This window comes from Brachypodium distachyon, chromosome 2, assembly GCF_000005505.3.
Source record: "Brachypodium distachyon strain Bd21 chromosome 2, Brachypodium_distachyon_v3.0, whole genome shotgun sequence".
Classification (NCBI taxonomy): Eukaryota; Viridiplantae; Streptophyta; class Magnoliopsida; order Poales; family Poaceae; genus Brachypodium; species Brachypodium distachyon.
In genome coordinates, this window is record NC_016132.3 from 27,052,989 (window position 1) to 27,069,776 (window position 16,788).

Genomic DNA, 16,788 nt, shown 5'->3' on the forward strand with positions numbered 1-16,788 from the left:
ATGCACTGCAGTGACATAGTCCTCTAGCCAATCTTCCGGCTTAATGTTGCCGTCATATGTTCTCGTACCCCTGGGCAGTTGGAAACCCTGGGCTGGTGTCTCTCTCATGATCCGGTGCGCGAAACAGCGCGGTCCCGGAGGGCCTTGTTCTTCCAGAAGCTCCGACAGATAGATTCTGTCGAGCCGATGTCGGGCATCCAGTGGCGACACTCGCCCGTTCCCCATTCGGGCTCCGAGCGGGCCGACATTGTCACGTTCTCGCTGAGATAGCCTTCATCTCCCACGGCCGAGTACCCGTCATCGTAACGGCCTTGCCGGCGATCTTCAGCTCGATACAGGGGGTTGCGCCCAACACCCTGCAGACCTGTAGCAATATTGGGTGCCGAACCCCGAGGTTGGTGTCCATGACCAGCCGAGCGACGCTCTTGCGGGTCTCGGCGATTGTTGCCGAGACGAAGACCCCTTTGGCCGTCATCAACTCTCTAACCATTTGCTTCTCGGCCAGGGCCGGATCATAACGCTCTAGCCGCTTGTCTCGACTTGAGTTGACACTCTTGTCTCGTTTGCCTCCAGGCGAAGATGCTTGCTTGTCAACTCGTCCATCAGCGCCCGCGGCCGAGTGAATGATTTGAGATGCACCGGGCTTGCCGTGCAGCCTCATGTATGCCTCGTTTTGCTCGTTAGCTGTGCGGAGCAACTCCTTCACACGCAACTGCTGCAATCGGAGCACCTCTCCCGTGAGATTCGGCAACTCTTCTGCTGCAGCCTCGGCTGCCCTGAGGTTCTTAACAGGGGTGCTGTATTTTGGCTTAAATGCCGAGGCAAAACTTGCCGACACAGCGGGTATCGCCCTGCCATCTCTAGCTATCTCGGCGTTCAGGTTTCTGCCACGATTACGTACTTCCCCAACTCGGCTAGGGTTAGGCAATGCAGTAGAATTGAGACCATGAGCTTTATTATACTCACGGAGCGAAATATCAAGCTCTTGCCGAGCACGAGCCATGTCGACAGCTTCTTACAACAGTTTCTGGCGCTCCAACTCCAACTCAGCCTGCAGCCTGGCCGGGTTAGCGTTTGATGCCACTGGCGTGGTCAGCCGTTCGATGGCGGCCTGGAGTTGAGTCGGCTTTGCCAGCACAGCTGACGTGCCGACTTGAGCAGCGATGTTCTCCGGCTTCTCAATGGGGAACTTCGCCGTTCTGCTTGATTTTCTTGGGAGCCTCGCCACTCTCTGGAGTGCCCTTGCCAGCATCGCCACCGTGAGCCGTCACCATGACCTTCACACAGTCAGCGGGGCAGTCGACATGCCGGCCGCGAACCGTGCCGACGGCGGGGGGATCTTCGGCCACCACCACCTGCCCGGGGTACCTGTAAGGATTGTCAGTGGCGACATAAAACTCATGCATGCCGAAGTTGATGAAGCGGCCGGCGCAGGGAAGCGGCGCGTTGTTGAAGCAGCCTGTGTTGTTGTCGATGAAGTCTAGAGAGCCGAATCTCTGGACCAAATCGGAGACCACACGCTCTCCGGTGATGAAGAAGCTTCCCGTCCGGATGGAAACTCCAGCCAGCGCCGCTGCTGGCCCCATGGTGGGTGCCAACTGTCGTGGTGGTGTCACGGCAGATGTAATAAGATGGCTTATGTTGGGGCCGATGGACGAAGGAGGAACCGGAGGAGGGAGGACGTGATTAGAACCACGCACAACACAAGCACACAGACACGGTTCACCCAGGTTCGGAGCCCTCTTCTTGAGGTAAAACTCCTACTTCTGCTTTATAGTATTACCCGAGATATCGAGGGCTACAATGGTGTTCCCTGAGCAGTTTTTTTGAGGAGGAAGAAGAAGAAGAAGGGGAAAACCCTATATCACTAAGTGAAGGACCCCTCTCTTGGGAGGGGTGGTACTCCTATTTATGGGCCGCCAATGTCACACTGATATGTGGACCAAAGGCTAACCTTATTTTCTACGGGACCCGCTAGTCACGCCCCTCGGTTCCCTCCGGGTGGCATGGCAGGGGACAAAACAGCTTTACTTTTCCTGGCGTCAGGCGACGCGCACTGTAGCCACGCACCGGCTTCCGTCATCGTTCCTTCTTCGGTGCTTTACTGTGCAGCCCCCTGGCACCGCGACGTGAGCAACGACTGCTTTCCTTTGATAAAGGGGGCGCTGCTTTACTTTGCGCCATGTGCTCAGGATAACACCGTTGACGCATCTCGGCGCTGGCCGAGATCAGACTGCTTGTGTTTATGCTACAACCACATAAGACAAGATAGATATGCCGGCATATCCTTGGTATGCCAGCCTGTTAGCAATGCGGCTTAAGGACGCCGGCATACTTGTCTGTACCGGCTTTGCACTCGTTATCTCGACTAATGTGTGTCGTCATAACCCTACCCGTGATCATTCCCCCGACAAGCATCGATATATGCATTTGTTTTCTTTAAATTTTAATATACGATCGGTCAAACCAAGTTGCAAAGCTATGCGAGAGACAGTCGGTTGTGTGATCAACCGTGCGCGCTGCACGGTGATCTGCACGACCAACTGATGTGCGGACAGTTGCTTTGTGTGTGTGATCATTCTGTCAGGTGACTAAAAAATTTCAAGACATAACAATTTTAGAACTTATTGTAGAACAAGAAGTTGAATTTTGATTCACCGAGTAAATTTCAAGGAACCATAGTTCTTGGCGCAGACTTTTCATGAAGCCACACATTTGGGTAATTTGCTTGCAAAACCACACTTCTTCGGACAAATTGTCTCACTTCACCCAAAACAGAAGGTTAAGTCATTTTGACAGGTTTTCTTACAGGTGGGCCCACCTGTCAGGTGTCACGTTGGCATAAGCCCGACCCGACCCGTTAGTGCCTCCCACACACCCCCCCACACACACACACACGAGCGCGCGCGCGTGAGACGTCGCCGCCGTCGGCCGCGTGTAGCCTCCACGCGAGCCACTGCCGTCATGCGAGCTGGCCGCAGTGGTGATGGACCATCTATGCGGGTGCGCGAAAGGGTTGCTGGAGCTTATGGCGCACCCGGCGGGCCTGGCAGTGATGGCAAGGGCGGTGTCGGCGAGGGGGCTGGCGACGACGGAGAGCGCGGTGCGCTGCATGCCGTGGCGATGCACTCGGAAACCCGGCGCGGTGCTGGGGGAGATGCTGGCGGTCGGGGTGGTCGGGAGTCCCGAGGCTGCTGTTCCTCGTGCAGGCAGGGGCCACGGCCCACGAGGGACAGGCCGAGGGAGAGGGCGATGAAGCCGTTGCCTTTACCTCTCGTCCGCGGGTCAGCGCGACGGCCGTTGTGGTGGGGCGGGCAGCGCGGGCACTGGTGCCAGTGTGCAGCGGGACCTCGCATGCATATATTCACAGCCCTCCTCTTCTTGGGCTTCATGTACCCCTCACGGCCTCACTGGCGGTCCAATCGATGGGCCCCGTGTGCTGCGAGCTGTGCGAGCATCTCCTCCCTTGCTGTGGTGCTGCTGCTTGTCGAGCTGCCGGCCACCGTGCTGCGTCTTGTGCAGGGGAAGAGCGGGGTTGCAGGGGAGGGGGAGAATGGTAAGAAGAGGGCGCGGCTCGAGGGGTGAGGCGGGGAGCAGGTGGCCGGACGGCGGGGCCCGCCGGCGATGAGGCCAGGGGCGTAGTTACGGAGCCTCTCCCTGGTGCACAGTCACCAGGTTGCAAAAAAAATTACTAGCAATTGTGTCAAAAATTTACAATGTGCACCAGATTTACTTAACTAAAGTGCACCATGGTAACATAAATTAGCACAATAAGCATACTCTCAGTCTATTTGTGCACGGGTCAATTTTTCCTCTAGCTCCGTCCCTGGATGAGGCCACACGAGGAGGGCGACAGCGAGGTCGCTGATCCAAACGGCGTCACGGCGAGTTCAGGGAGAAGCCACATCACAAAGAGAAGACGGGCTAACGGGTATGCGGATCTGGTAACTGACAACGGGCCCCACCTGTAAGGAGAACTGTCAAAATGGTTTAAACATCGGTTTTGGGTAAGTTGAGACAATTTACCCAACGAAGTGTGGTTTTGCGAGCAAATTACCAAAATGTGTGAGTCCATGAAAAACATGCCCCAAGAACCGTGGTTTCTTGAAATTTATCAAAATGAACACAACCACAAAGAATCCATTGTAAAACCAAGAGCCACACTCAGCCAAGTCTTTCAAAATGAGTATATCTAACTATGTCTTTTGCATCTTGATATTCCTCAGTATTCCAAATAGCAAACAATCGTCGAAAATCAAACCTATTTAAGCTGAACCAGTTGTCTTAGAGGTTTTGAAGAGTCACTAACCCCAATAGGTGAGAAAAAAGCCGTTCAACACATTGTGGACATTGTGAAAGATATACACGATCCACAATATGAAACCAGAAGAACTTTATTTTATGAGTAAATTGCAGAGAAACACATACGTAACGGCTCTTGTAACATAAAACCACGAACCCAAGTTGTAGCGGCTCTTGTAACATAAAACCACGAACCCAAGTTTTTTTAAATGATACTCACAACATGAAGACTAATGAATAACAGAAAACCCGTAAGTGGCTGGTTTGGCCAAGTTAATCGCCGTCGGCCACATGTCATACACACGAGCCAATTATGTGGCTCGTGGTTCAATCCCGACTGCTCGCAGCTCATTCCCTTCCTCCCTCCCTCCGGTCCATCTTCCCCAGCTCCGATTGTGACCTGCGAGTGCCCCCCGCCGCAACAGCGCTTGGGTGTGGAGGAGCAGTGCGATTTGAGTCGCCGGTGCAGAATAAATAGCGGGCCACAGCGACCGGAGCAGCAGCGCCATGGGGTCCTCCAGCAGCGGGCTCCGCTCCAACACACCGTCGTCCGGCGCGAGCTGCTTCGCGGCCATACCGACCATGGAGGCTGCGGAGGCGCTCTCTAGCGCGCACAAGAGCCAAGAGCTAGCTGACACCTCCGCGGGCGCGTGCCGCCCTCGCTGCCGCCCCTGCCGCCTCCGTGGGTTGCCCCCGCGCCGTCGCCGCCTGCCCCAGCCGTCTCTGCGGCGCGCGCTGCCCCCACCGCGGGCCGCTCCTGACGCCTCCACGGATTGTAGCCCCTGCCGCCGCCGCTGCCTGCCCCCGCTGCTTCCGCGGGCACGTGCCGCCCTAGCTACCGCCGCTAGCCGTCCCCGCTGCCGGTGCCGACACCCCCGCGTGCGCACTGAGCACAAGGAAGAAGAGGCTCGACGTGCGGACCTTGCCCCCGCGTGCGCGCCGAAAGGGGAAGAGGAGGGCGGCGGAGTCTGCGAGGTTGCAGCGCCGGAGGAGGCCCGTGCCGCTCGCCGCCGGCGCTGCCCGCACCGCCCTCGCCGCTCGCACTGCCCGCGCACTGCTCGCGCTCATCCCAGCTCCGGCGCGTGCGCCACCTGCCCGCCCGACATTTCTGTGTTTGCGTGCGTCATGGAGGACATGAGGATGGCAGCGTGGGACCTGGAAGCGAAGGCGGGGGATGACGACACGGGAACGGGATATCCTAAGCCGGCTCGGCTTGGCTCGTGTGTTGGCTCAAGCCATTTTCATTGCTCTTGATCCAGAAATTATGCTTTGTGTATGACATGTGGGCCACGGGCGATTAACTTGGGCAAATCTGTCGCTTTCGGGTTTTTTGTTACTCATTAGCGTACAAGTTGTGGGTATCAGTTAAAAACCTTTGGGTTCATATTTTTTGTTACGAGAGCCGCTAGATATCCGCTAGATATGTGTCTTTGTGCAATTTACTCTTATTTTATACGACCTACCGTCCGCACCGAGACAACGCATCAACAAAGACACCTTAAAACTCTCACAAAAAATACTTAAGTTTTATGCTAGATGGCAGACGCGGATCCATGCTTTCCCTCGTTTCGAAGTGCCGAGCCGCCAAAGGTGCCTGGGAACGTGTGGAAATGGGTGGTGCATTTTTTTTCTCTCCACAAGGCTTGGTTTCTTATTTGGTAGAAACAGTAGACCCACACTTATTTTCCGATTTCACGCCAACAGTATTCCAAGCCCACCCAAAATACTCATGAAAACTAACCACCCAAATTAAAGCATAGCCAATCTAATTAACGGCCGTAGAAGAAAATGGTTACGGCAACTCCAGGAGGGCGACCCAAACGGACCACTTTTTGTGGTCGTTTTGGTCCGTCTGGGTCGTGGACCGGACAAAAAAATGGCCCAGGTCCGGCCTTCGTCCGTTTGGGTTGGGATGGGCATCCAGCGGGGCGACTCATTTCACACACACACACACAAAATAAGGGACATACAAAAGACAGCCATTTCATATATAGTAGATGAAATTACTTACATATATAGATGAAAATACTATAACATGAAATTGAAACTACTACATATAATAATAATACATATAATAATTAAAACTAGGAGATCATCTACTCAGAGTCCGACTCCACGTTGATGATCTCCGGCGTCCAGGCCTCCAAGTCGTCGTCCTCGTAGGTGGACCATGTCAACCAGTCCTCCTCCTCCTCCTTCACCTTCGGCGCCGGTGAAGGCGGAGGCGGCGCCCCCCCCCCCCCCCCCCACCCCCGTCAATGAGCTGGGAGACGCATAGGGCCGTTCCCAGGTCCTCCCAGTTGCTCTCGACCATGGCGGCCGCGAGCATGGCCTCCTCCTCCGTGGTGCGCGGCACCGGCGCCACCGGCTCCTCCTCCTACTTCATGCACCTCGCTGGGACGCCGATGTAGTAGGCCTGACGACGGAGGTCGTGCTCCACCGTGAACCAGGCATCCAGTAGGGGGAGTCCTCCGCAAACGCCGGGTCGTCACGGAGGTCCTCGAGGAGCTCGGCGTGGAAGCGAAGGATCTCGACCTGGCAATCTCGGTAGCTCGTCGGGACGGGGGGCACCGGAACCTGCTCGGGGTTTAGATGCCACCCATGCGGGAGGTAGACATCGGACCATGGCATGGGGATGTCGTGCTTGCAAAAATGCTCCACCTTACGCACGCCGACGTACTGGCGATCGGCGCGGCGAGTCCCTGGCGGCATGACGCGGAATGGCAGGCGGGGGCGATGGCACGCCCCCGAGGACAAACCAGCCTCATGATCGTGCTTCGCCGGCGACCATAGCTTCTTGGGCGGCATTACTTGCTTCCGGCGAGGGCGGTGGTCGGCGGAGAGATCGGGGGCCGTGGCTAGGGTTTTGGTGGTCGGTGGCGAAGTGGGTGGGTGGGGAAAATGGGGACGGGGCTTGTCCCCATTTAATATGACTAGGACGGGGCTCGTGGTTGCTGCCAAGTGGGCCGAAAGGCAAAAATGTTTGACCACGGGCGGACGCGCAGACCGAGTAGTGCTCCGTTTCTCAGTTCATGGAGATCTAAATCCGACACAGACTTGCGTCCGGAGTGCGTCTCCACGGACCGAAAAGCGGCTCCAGACGCAAATGGATCGTCATGCTGGACCGCGCTTTGGTCCGGTTTGGCCCGAACAGACGCAACCGGGCCAAATAGGTGGCCCCGCTGGAGTTGGCCTTGGTATCCAGCCCAACTCAGTGCTACTCCGTGGATAACAAGGCTGCTGGCCCCAACTGCCCATGAGAGATTCCTGTCATTTAGCCCATCCCAGGAAGTCACGAATCATTGGTACGTACATCCATGTCGACCCACGAGGCCACGCGGCCCTCAAGAGGTGCATCCATGATCCACACACGACCACACAACACAAGCCAACCATTGTCTCCGTTTGACTGGACAGAGATCTCGTGTTCCCCAAAAGGTTAGTGTAGTACATTAGCATTGGTACTCCCTTTATTTTGCGTACGTTGCTCCGAAGGACTCATTATTTGCATCTTGATTATGTCGCAAAATTAGGTCACAGCAGAGCATGAAAATCTATGGACAATACAGTACTAATCAGACAACAGTCAGCACTGGGTCGCTAAGCATCAGCACTTCCTTCAGTAACTTTGTGTCAGACTGTCAGCAAGCCCGCGACGCGCAACGATGCAGCCACCATGACCAGGAGTTGAAAAGACGAAGCGGCACACCCGCAAAAAAAAAGACGAAGCGGCAATTCTGAATTAAAAAAAGGGAAGGAGGCAAAGAAAGGGTAGCCCATGCATGAAAGTTGAAAAGCACTCCAGCCACGCGCGTGGGAAACAACGGCTTGTGACAGTCATCAGCTCCCACGAGTCCTCAGCTCATATCTAATTCAGGACTCCAGGACCTGCTCTCCGGTACTATTTGATCGAACTGCTCAGTTTATTGCTCCCAAGAAGAAGGGTACAAAGAAATATTCGCCCAAACCAGAGTACAAAGAAAAAGCAGTTCATCAGTTGGCTGGTTCTTCGGGGGATTAGCGATGGTGAAGAAGAGGACGGTGGCGACGCCCCTCTTCCCGTTCCCAATATTTGCCAACGAGGCGGAGCCGCAACACCACTTCAGCGACTAAGGCTTCGACCCCCAACTCCTCTGTTTCTCCCAGCAGGTCAGTCTCCTCTTAATTCCGTATCCATCTCCAAATCTCTACATCAAGTTAGCTTAATACTCCATGGAGTACTAGTTTGAGACTTGTTTTGCTGACATTTCTCAGACCGAAGCAAAGAGGGCAGCAGTTCAGCGCCATCAGCAGCCGGCCAGCCGCTAGAGCCCGCGCGGTTCAAGCTCCAGAAGCCCATCTCCAAGAAGCGCCAACATAGGCAGCAGCAGAGCAAGCCCAAGCAGTGCCGCCGGTGGTGGAGCTCTGCGGCCTCCGCGGCGCTCCTCTTCGTCAAATGCCCACCCTCCGATCCGACGGCATGGGCCGCCAATGCAGCCTTGTCGTCCTCGTGCAGTACAGCTACTGCGTTCGGCGCCTCGGCCACTGTAATTGGCCGACGACGACGATGCCACGGGGTGCACGTGCTGGGCGGCGCCGCCCATGCGGTCCGGTCACATGGCCGGCGCCGAGGTCGGCGTTGCCTCTGCCATTCTTCCCTGTGTCAGCCTCAGGGACGTCAATCTCGATTGTGGCGCCGGAGGAGTTACTCCGTCCATGATGCCCATCTACCTCGTGACGTGAAGCTCTCCTGAACTGGGTTGGGTTGGGTCCTGACCACTGTTCGTGCGGTCGTGGCCGCCTTAATTTCGCAGGTGTTTTCTTTATTTATTTAGCCCTCTTTTAAGAACTCGGACCACATGTCAGTTAATGTTTTCCACGATCGACGATGTCGAAGACTAGTCAGACTGTTTGCGTTTAGATAAACAACAAAGTGCAGTTCAAGAACATAATACTGCTCATGTTTTTTCTTCTTGAAACGCTTAATAACACTTGCGTGATTGTTACCTAAACACCCTGCACGGAAACACTTATGTACGGCACGGTACGACTTAGGTCTCACTTGGAACAAAGGATTTTTCATAGGAAATGAATTTTACAATAAATTTTTCTACGATGTCCTTTGGATTGTAGGATTGGTCCAGAATTCTTATATGAATGCTTCTTTCTCCATGTTTGGAGAATTCAAAACAATTAAACCTCATGTTTTTCATTTTCTTTGAAAACTCCAATGCGATATGCATCTTTATCTCTCCTCTTCTCTCTCTGTTGAAAAAACTTTCCTGTAAAATTCAAGTGAAGCACCCAAACGGCTTTATTGCACAATATTCGTGTTTCAGGTTCATATGGAAATCCACATGACATGACATCCAATTCTTGCAATTTCCCTATTCCTGTGTTTTTCATATCGTGTGTTCCAATTGGACACTCTGATCAAAGGAATGCTCAGCCGCAAATGATCAATAGTTTGGATCCACCAAATGCTATGGTCGTGCATTGTAGTACTCTAGTTTGTGAACCAGTTTTTAGTGGGAGGTAGAATTGGCTTGGCTAGGAGGGAATATACATAACTTTACTCGGCAGAGCTTAAATCATTCACTCCACACACACGGATGTACGGGTATAATGAGATTTGAAGACTTGAATTTCAATATTTAGTACTTTTCTGAGCTAAAAGTTTATTGTCACTAAGTAGATGTCATGATCCTGTGATTGTGATATTTGAAATTTGTGTCATATGAGCTTAGTTACTCTAGTTGCTGCTATCTTTTTGAATTTCAATAAGTGGCATGGTCCACAAATAAGTGACAAAAGTCACATTGCTGCAATAAGTGGCTTTGCCACAGTTCTCAAAAGTTTTCAAATTCAATAAGTGGTTGTGCCACGTGTTTTAAGCTTTCAATAAGTGACTCAAGTCACAGTGTCTGCAAATAATTGGCTGTGCCATAATTTACAAATTTCTGAATAAGTGGTTGAACCACATTTTGCATTTGTTTTTTTTTGTGAACTCTAGTAACAAAGCTCAGCCTAGTACTCTGTTTTGGAAGTCAATGCCTTTATGCCTTTACTCATTCATCCTAGATCAATACTTGATGCCCGGAAATGATTGAAAAGTTTGTCGGACATTGGTCTCCGGCACCGGGGATGCCGAGCACCCCCTTTTTGGTTCGGTGGAGGGCGAGGTGATCGCTCCGGCGATCGCCGGCGTGGCGATAGACACGAAGTGTAGACACAAGAGTTTTTACCCAGGTTCGGGCCACCCGAAGGTGTAATACCCTACGTCCTGCTTTGAGTTGTATTCACAAGTTTGAGAGCGTACAGATCACCCGGGGAGTTCCCGGGTTGGCTACTTAGGTGAATGCTGTGCTATGTTCTACTCACTCGGGTTCGAACTGAGCTGAACCCTTTGACCGGTGGCATTGGCCCTCCTTTTATAGACAAGGGGATACCACAGGTGCCAACGCATGCAGTGTGACACGTTGCCTAGACGCGTGTCACAACCACACGGAATACACTATTGCTCAGCCATGCTGGACGCCATGCAGCGCTCGGTCCATTGTACACGGTAGAAAAAATGGTTCTCAGGGTAGCCGCTCTAACCTTACTAAGCAAGACTAGGCCTGCCGATAAGACTCCTGTCGGTGCATTAAATGCACTGCGCCCGCCGTCTTGTCATGTCTTCACTATTCTGCGGGTCCCGCCTGCATGCCCGAGCACGGGTTGCTGGCGTGCACCTTCCCGGCTAGCGCACCGGCTAGTTGTCGGGAGGCATTCCTTCGGCTTCTCGGGACCGGGGTTCCGGGGAGCATCTGGTACTCGGCCCTTAGCTTTAGCTTCACTAGGGGTCGTCTCCTCGAAGCAGGCTTCCCGGGCTCGTCGCTTCCCGGGAGTCCTTCCTGATGGGGCTTCGTCACTGGCGACCCACGCGTCCCGTATCAGTGGGACCCCGTGGGCCACCGGTACGACAGTAGCCCCCGGGCGTGGACCGGCAGCCTTGAAGCTTTCAGCAAGTGCTATCCTCGGTCGGTTGCCCGGCTACGCCCTATCCGACGCATGGGTCCCAAGGGGGAAACCCCCTAGCACCTGGCCTCTTGGGCCGCATTTATAGTTCCACTATTCCGAGCGAAACGGTCGGGCACATGTTCGCTTTGTTCTCCCCCGGGTACAACGGCGAGGGAGTCGACAAGCTGGTCCTGGCGCTGGCCACCAAGCACAACGAGCACGGGCCAACGCGGGTCCTCCCCGTCGGCGCGGAGCGCGACGGGCGCTACTTCCGGATCTTCAGGAGGTTCATCCTTGCCGGGTTCGTGCCGCCGCACTCCTACTTTCTCTCAGCCATCATGGAGACCTACGGGCTCATCATGGCGCAGCTTCACCACATGTCGTTCTTCACATTGGCTGTTTTCAACACCTCTGTGAAGCGTTCGTGGGGATGATGCCGTCGGTGGCGCTATTCCGCCACTACTACTACCCGAGGGTGGAGAAGAAGGCTCCCCTGTCCTCAGGGGTAGCGTTCCGATTCCGCAACAGGATCAAATCGGAATTCATCAAGCAGGGGAAGAAAAAGATCAAGCACGAGCGCCGCGACTAGTGCTGGGTGCACACCGACGAGCTCCAGGAGTTCCACGAGGAGCCCCTCGGGCCTCCGAAGGGCTCTGACGACTGGACGCTCCGTGACCAGATGGACGCGGAGCTGGCCCCAATCTGTGCGAAGATCAAGGCGCTCCGTGAGGCCGGGCTCGCGGACACGGATGGGGCGCGCCTCTTCATCGGGAGGCGCGTGGCCCCCCTGCAGCGGCGCTCGCATCCGGCGTGGATGTACACCGGGGACGGTGACCGGACCCAGCTGCAGCGCACGGACCTCCTCCTGGAGGAAGTGCAGTTCTGGGGTGAAGGGTATCACCGGAGAGGACGAACCTTACCGGCTGCTCCCGCCTAAAGCGCACTCGCTCCACACCGGGATCCCAAACCCGGGAGCCCGGGATCTCCCACCCTGTGATGAGCGGGGGATCGTGGAGGACCCCTCGGTGCAACCCTCACCCCCGCAGCCTAGGTCCCGGAAGGGCAAGGAGCCGGCTACCGACTCGGGGAAAGGGGGCCAAGGCCAGGCCTCTGCCAAGGCAGACGGCTCGGACTCCGACGACTCCTCGCTGGGCGTCGGGGGAGACCTCAGCGACGACGACGTTCCCCCGGCAGCCGGAGAAGTTGTGCCAGAGGAGGACGATGAGGAAGATGACGTCCCCCTGGTGACGCGGTCCGCGGCGGAGCGGGCGGGCAGGCGGGAGGCCAGCCCGCAGCTCCAGGAGCCTCACGGCGACGCAGGGGCTGGGGCCTCCGACGGCAGTGGCGCGGCTGCAGCAGCCGCCCCGACCACCCCGGGAACTCCGACAGCTACCCCCGCATGAAGCAGCCCTCCGGCGAGGAGCATCCTGGCGGACAGGGTGCTCAAGCTCAAGCCGGCGGGGTAAGTCCAATGTTGTCCAGAACAGCTTTGATTTTGCAAAATTATTTTGTGCCTGACTAATCTATTTTTGTGTTTTCTAGTTCGTCAAGGAAGAGGGGGTAGGCCCACGTGTCGCCGGCAGCCCCAACCAAGAAGCCTCGCCCGGCATCGGGCGGCGGCGACCAAGACACTGCTGACACAGCGGTTGCGACGGCGGCAGTGGCCCTTGGGGACCCTTGGGTTCCCGGTTGCTGACGTGCAAGTTCAAACACTTCCTTTACCTGTTCGTGCCAATCCCCATGCTTGACGCAGGTGCCGTTCGTGCAGCTGCCGGAGGGGCTCCGGCTGCGTCCGCGCCTACAGAGGTGCAGGTCATCGACCTTACTGGCGAGGTCGACAACGATGCTCCGGCGGAGGTTGCCTCCGTCGGAGCCCTTCAGCAATCGGTCACGGCGCCTGCGGGGGCCGTGACTGCTGCTACAGGTGATGCCATGCAGGGGGTGCCATCTGAGGCGGCGACACAGAGCAGCCTCCGCCAGCCGGGGTGGGCGGTGGTGCCCTGGAGAAGCCCCCAAGCCCAAAGCTCGCCCCTTCGGACGAGCAGGGAGCAGCGGGGCTCGGCCATGCCGGGGGAGCACCATCAAATCCCGACACGCCCTCGGGGTCGCAGACAGTCGCGGCGGGGTCCTCCTCCTCCATCGGAGCCACCTTCAGCCTGGGAGCAGGGGAGCTCGCCGTGCGGACTTGGGGTCGGATCACCTTCGACCCCAGCGTGTTCCAGCAGGGACACCAAGTGATCGACAACATCCAGCAGCAGTAGCGGATGTTCGTCGATTTCTTCAACGACGCGCAGCAGCACCACGCCTGCGTAGTGGCGAAACGGGGCGCAGCGCGACGGGAGGCGGAGGAGCAGCGCACCGAGCTGCAGCGGCTTCGGGAGGAGCTCCAGCAGGCGCGGCAAGCCGGGGCAACGCTTGCTGTGCAAGGGGTGCCGGAGGCGCAGGTCCTCCAGCAGCTGTGGGATCTCCAGCAAGAGCACCAGCGGGAGCTCAAGCTGGTGAAGGCCACACACGTCAAGAGCGAGGAGGAGCACCAGGCGGCTCTGGACTCGTTCCAAGGGCGTCTCCGGGAGAAGACGGACTTACTGTTCGGATACTCCCTGAAGATCCAGTGCCTCCGCCGCGAGGTCGGAGAGCTGGAGACGGCGGCCGCAACAGCAGCCGAAGCCTCAGGGCGCCGGGAGAAGGAGCTGCAGGACAAGGCCCACTCCGGGGAGCGCGAGATTGCGAGGCAGCTCAAGGCCGCCCAAGATGCCAGCTCCTCCCTTCAGGGCGAGCTCGACATGGTGCGGCAGGAACTCCGGCTGATCAACGAGGAAAACACCAAGAAGGCGTCAGAGATCAGTAGGCTGAAGTCCGAGTGCCGCGAGCACAAGCTGCAGACCCAGGAGGCTCGCGGTGCGTGCGCAGAGCTGTGGGCCCGCAGGACAGGGGAGGTGGCCAGGCTGAAGAAGCTGGCCAACTCGACGGTGGTGGCGCTACAGGGGTTCGACATCCCTGTGGCTTCCTTCGATGGGGCAGACATGGGGAGCTTCACTTCGTTCGTCGCAAACTTCATCGGCCGGCTGAGCGGCCTACAGAGCTGTGTCACGGCCTTCGGGGACAGGCAAGTCGGCCTTGCGGCCGAGCAAGTTGCCGGGCAGATTCTCACCCGCGTCCACTCCGCCCACCCCGACTTCCCGTTCGAGTCGGTCTTTGACGCCTGGTCGAACGAGGAAGAGGCCAAGACCCACCGGGAGGCGGTGCAGGGCGTCGTGGACGAGATGGTGGCACGAATGTAGGGCAAGGTCGACGAGGACGAAGCCGCTGCTGAAGAGGTTGCCGGAGAAGCCCCCGATGCCGAGGATGCCCCTGACACCGACGCAGCCGCCCCGGGAGCACCTCCCACGTAGTTCCCTTCCTTAGAACTTTTTATGTTAGATTTCCCTTGTCATTATCAGTGCTACTCGTCAACTTGTTTTGCCCAAGCTTTAATATATATCCAATGCTACTTTTACGTGCTTCTTTGCCTAAGACTAGCTTGCCGGGGAGGGGCTCTGTCTTTCTCGTGTTTTAGCCTTGCATAGATGGGGACTCGCCAACCTCATGCTTGGCCAGATTAGGGACCTGGGACGGACCCGCGGTGCCGACCTAGGACCAAACAGCAGCGGCTAGTCACTCCGCCTGCGGGTTAACTACCCCAGCGTGCACGCCTCCGGGACGGACCCATGAGCCACGTGCGGGGGGCGTCCTCACCACGCAAGTGTCCTTCCTACGTTCCGGCTACACAGGGACCGAGCTTACCTCAGCAAGCCAGCGTTGCTAAAGGGGAAAAAATCAAGGACCCAAAATGAGATACTTAGCTTCCCGTTCTCTTTGGACTTGTAGCACCTTGCTGAGAGCCGTGGCAAGGACGCTGTGGCCGTGCACCCTCCAGCGACATGCGCGGAGGCATGCACCGCCACAGCCCCTCGCCCACTGCATCGCCATTTCTGGTGTCGCTCCATAAGAGATGTGGCAGGGCCGCGATGGTGGGAACACCCTCAGCGACAAGCGCAGAGGGATGCACCACCATCGCCTCTCTGCGACATCTCTTGTTTTCTTGCCCGTTGCTGGTGTTGCACTTGCCCTGGTCTCCTTAAATAGCCAAAGCGTTGTTCTTGCCTCCACACGCCCAGGATCACCAGTCGCCGCGTGGAGGTACTGGCCCTGTCTCAGTTTCCGGCATCAAGCCTCGAAGTAATTGCCATATATGTACAACTTACTCGCAAGACGACGACACCCGTGACCGCCCCACGAGCGTCACCGTGTGCCTTCGCCTCATCACTATCCTGCATGTTAGATTCCTGCAATGCCCAAGGTACATAGCAAAAAAATTCGAAATGTATGAAAAACAATATAAACTGGATAACCTCCTGTCTCCTGGCCCCCGAGCACAGAAGAGTTGACCTCAGACCTGGGTGTGAGCATCTCTACATTTCCACGGTGCCTCTCTGGCATGTAGCACGTTGCGGACAGGTCCGGCAACTGCTAGGCCTCGTTCCGGGGCGTCCCGGCAACGAGCTTGGTTTTTGGGGTTCCGGCAGCCCCCTGCTCACAGCCAAGGATGAGGAGACAATTCCGTGCACCTAGAGCAGGAGACAGAAGCATTCACAGACAGCAAAGCACAATATTTACCAATGTAACACTTATCTTTATTCAACTTTGTGCTAGCGGATTACGATCGGGCCTTGCCCGTCTACCCGTGGGTAAGGCGCCACCGTTTCACGGGTAGAACTTGCGTAGGTGCTCAATGTTCCAACTATTGGGCACCGGCAAGCCTTCTTCGGTTTCCAGCCGGACAACCCCCGGTCTGGTCGCCTACACTACCCGGAAAGGGCCTTCCCAGATTGGAGTCAACTTGTTCCCGGCCTTCGTTCCTTGTATCCGGCGCAGGACGAGGTCTCCAACCTCGAGCCCCTGGGGACGGACTCTCCTGTCGTGATAACGACGGAGTCCCTGCTGGTAGCTTGCAGCTCGTACAGCAGCCCGGCATCGAATCTCCTCGATGAAGGTAAGGTCATCAATCCTCTGCGTGTGTTGGCTCTTGTCGCCGTACGCGCGTACCCGAGGTGACCCATACTTGAGCTCGAAGGGCAGCACAGCTTCTGCCCCGTAGACGAGGGCAAACGGAGTTTGACCCGTCGCCCGACTCGGCGCGGTCCGCAGTGACCACAGCACGGGCTGGAGTTCTTCAACCCAGTGTTTCCCGTGGCCTTTGAGCTTGTCAAAAGTTCTCGTCTTGAGCCCCCGCAGCACCTCTGCATTGGCTCGCTCAGCTTGCACATTGCTCCTCGGATGAGCAACAAAGGCAAAGTAAATCTTAGTGCCCATGTCCTCGCACTAGTGAATTGCGTGCCGTTGTCGGTGATGATTCCCTTAGGCACACCAAACCGGCACACAATGCCCTTGAAGAACTTGATGGCTGCCTGCGCCGTGACGGCTCTGACAGGCTCCACCTCGACCCACTTCGAGAACTTGTCGATG

The 16,788-nt window shown here is 56.5% G+C and overlaps 1 protein-coding gene and 1 non-coding gene across 2 annotated transcripts; one reads left to right on the forward strand and one right to left on the reverse strand.

Moving 5' to 3' along the window:
* Nucleotides 1-7,310: 7,310 nt before the first annotated feature.
* MIR7772 (microRNA MIR7772) lies at nt 7,311-7,407 on the reverse strand. Its single transcript, NR_127063.1, has one exon. It is a non-coding gene; the product is annotated as a microRNA MIR7772 (primary transcript).
* A 735-nt stretch (nt 7,408-8,142) lies between these two features.
* On the forward strand, nt 8,143-9,267 carry LOC100831023. Its single transcript, XM_024459906.1, is given in 4 exon segments — nt 8,143-8,455; nt 8,576-8,601; nt 8,604-8,813; nt 8,815-9,267. Coding segments are annotated over 4 exon segments (576 nt in total). The 5' UTR covers nt 8,143-8,325; the 3' UTR covers nt 9,025-9,267.
* Nucleotides 9,268-16,788: the final 7,521 nt, after the last annotated feature.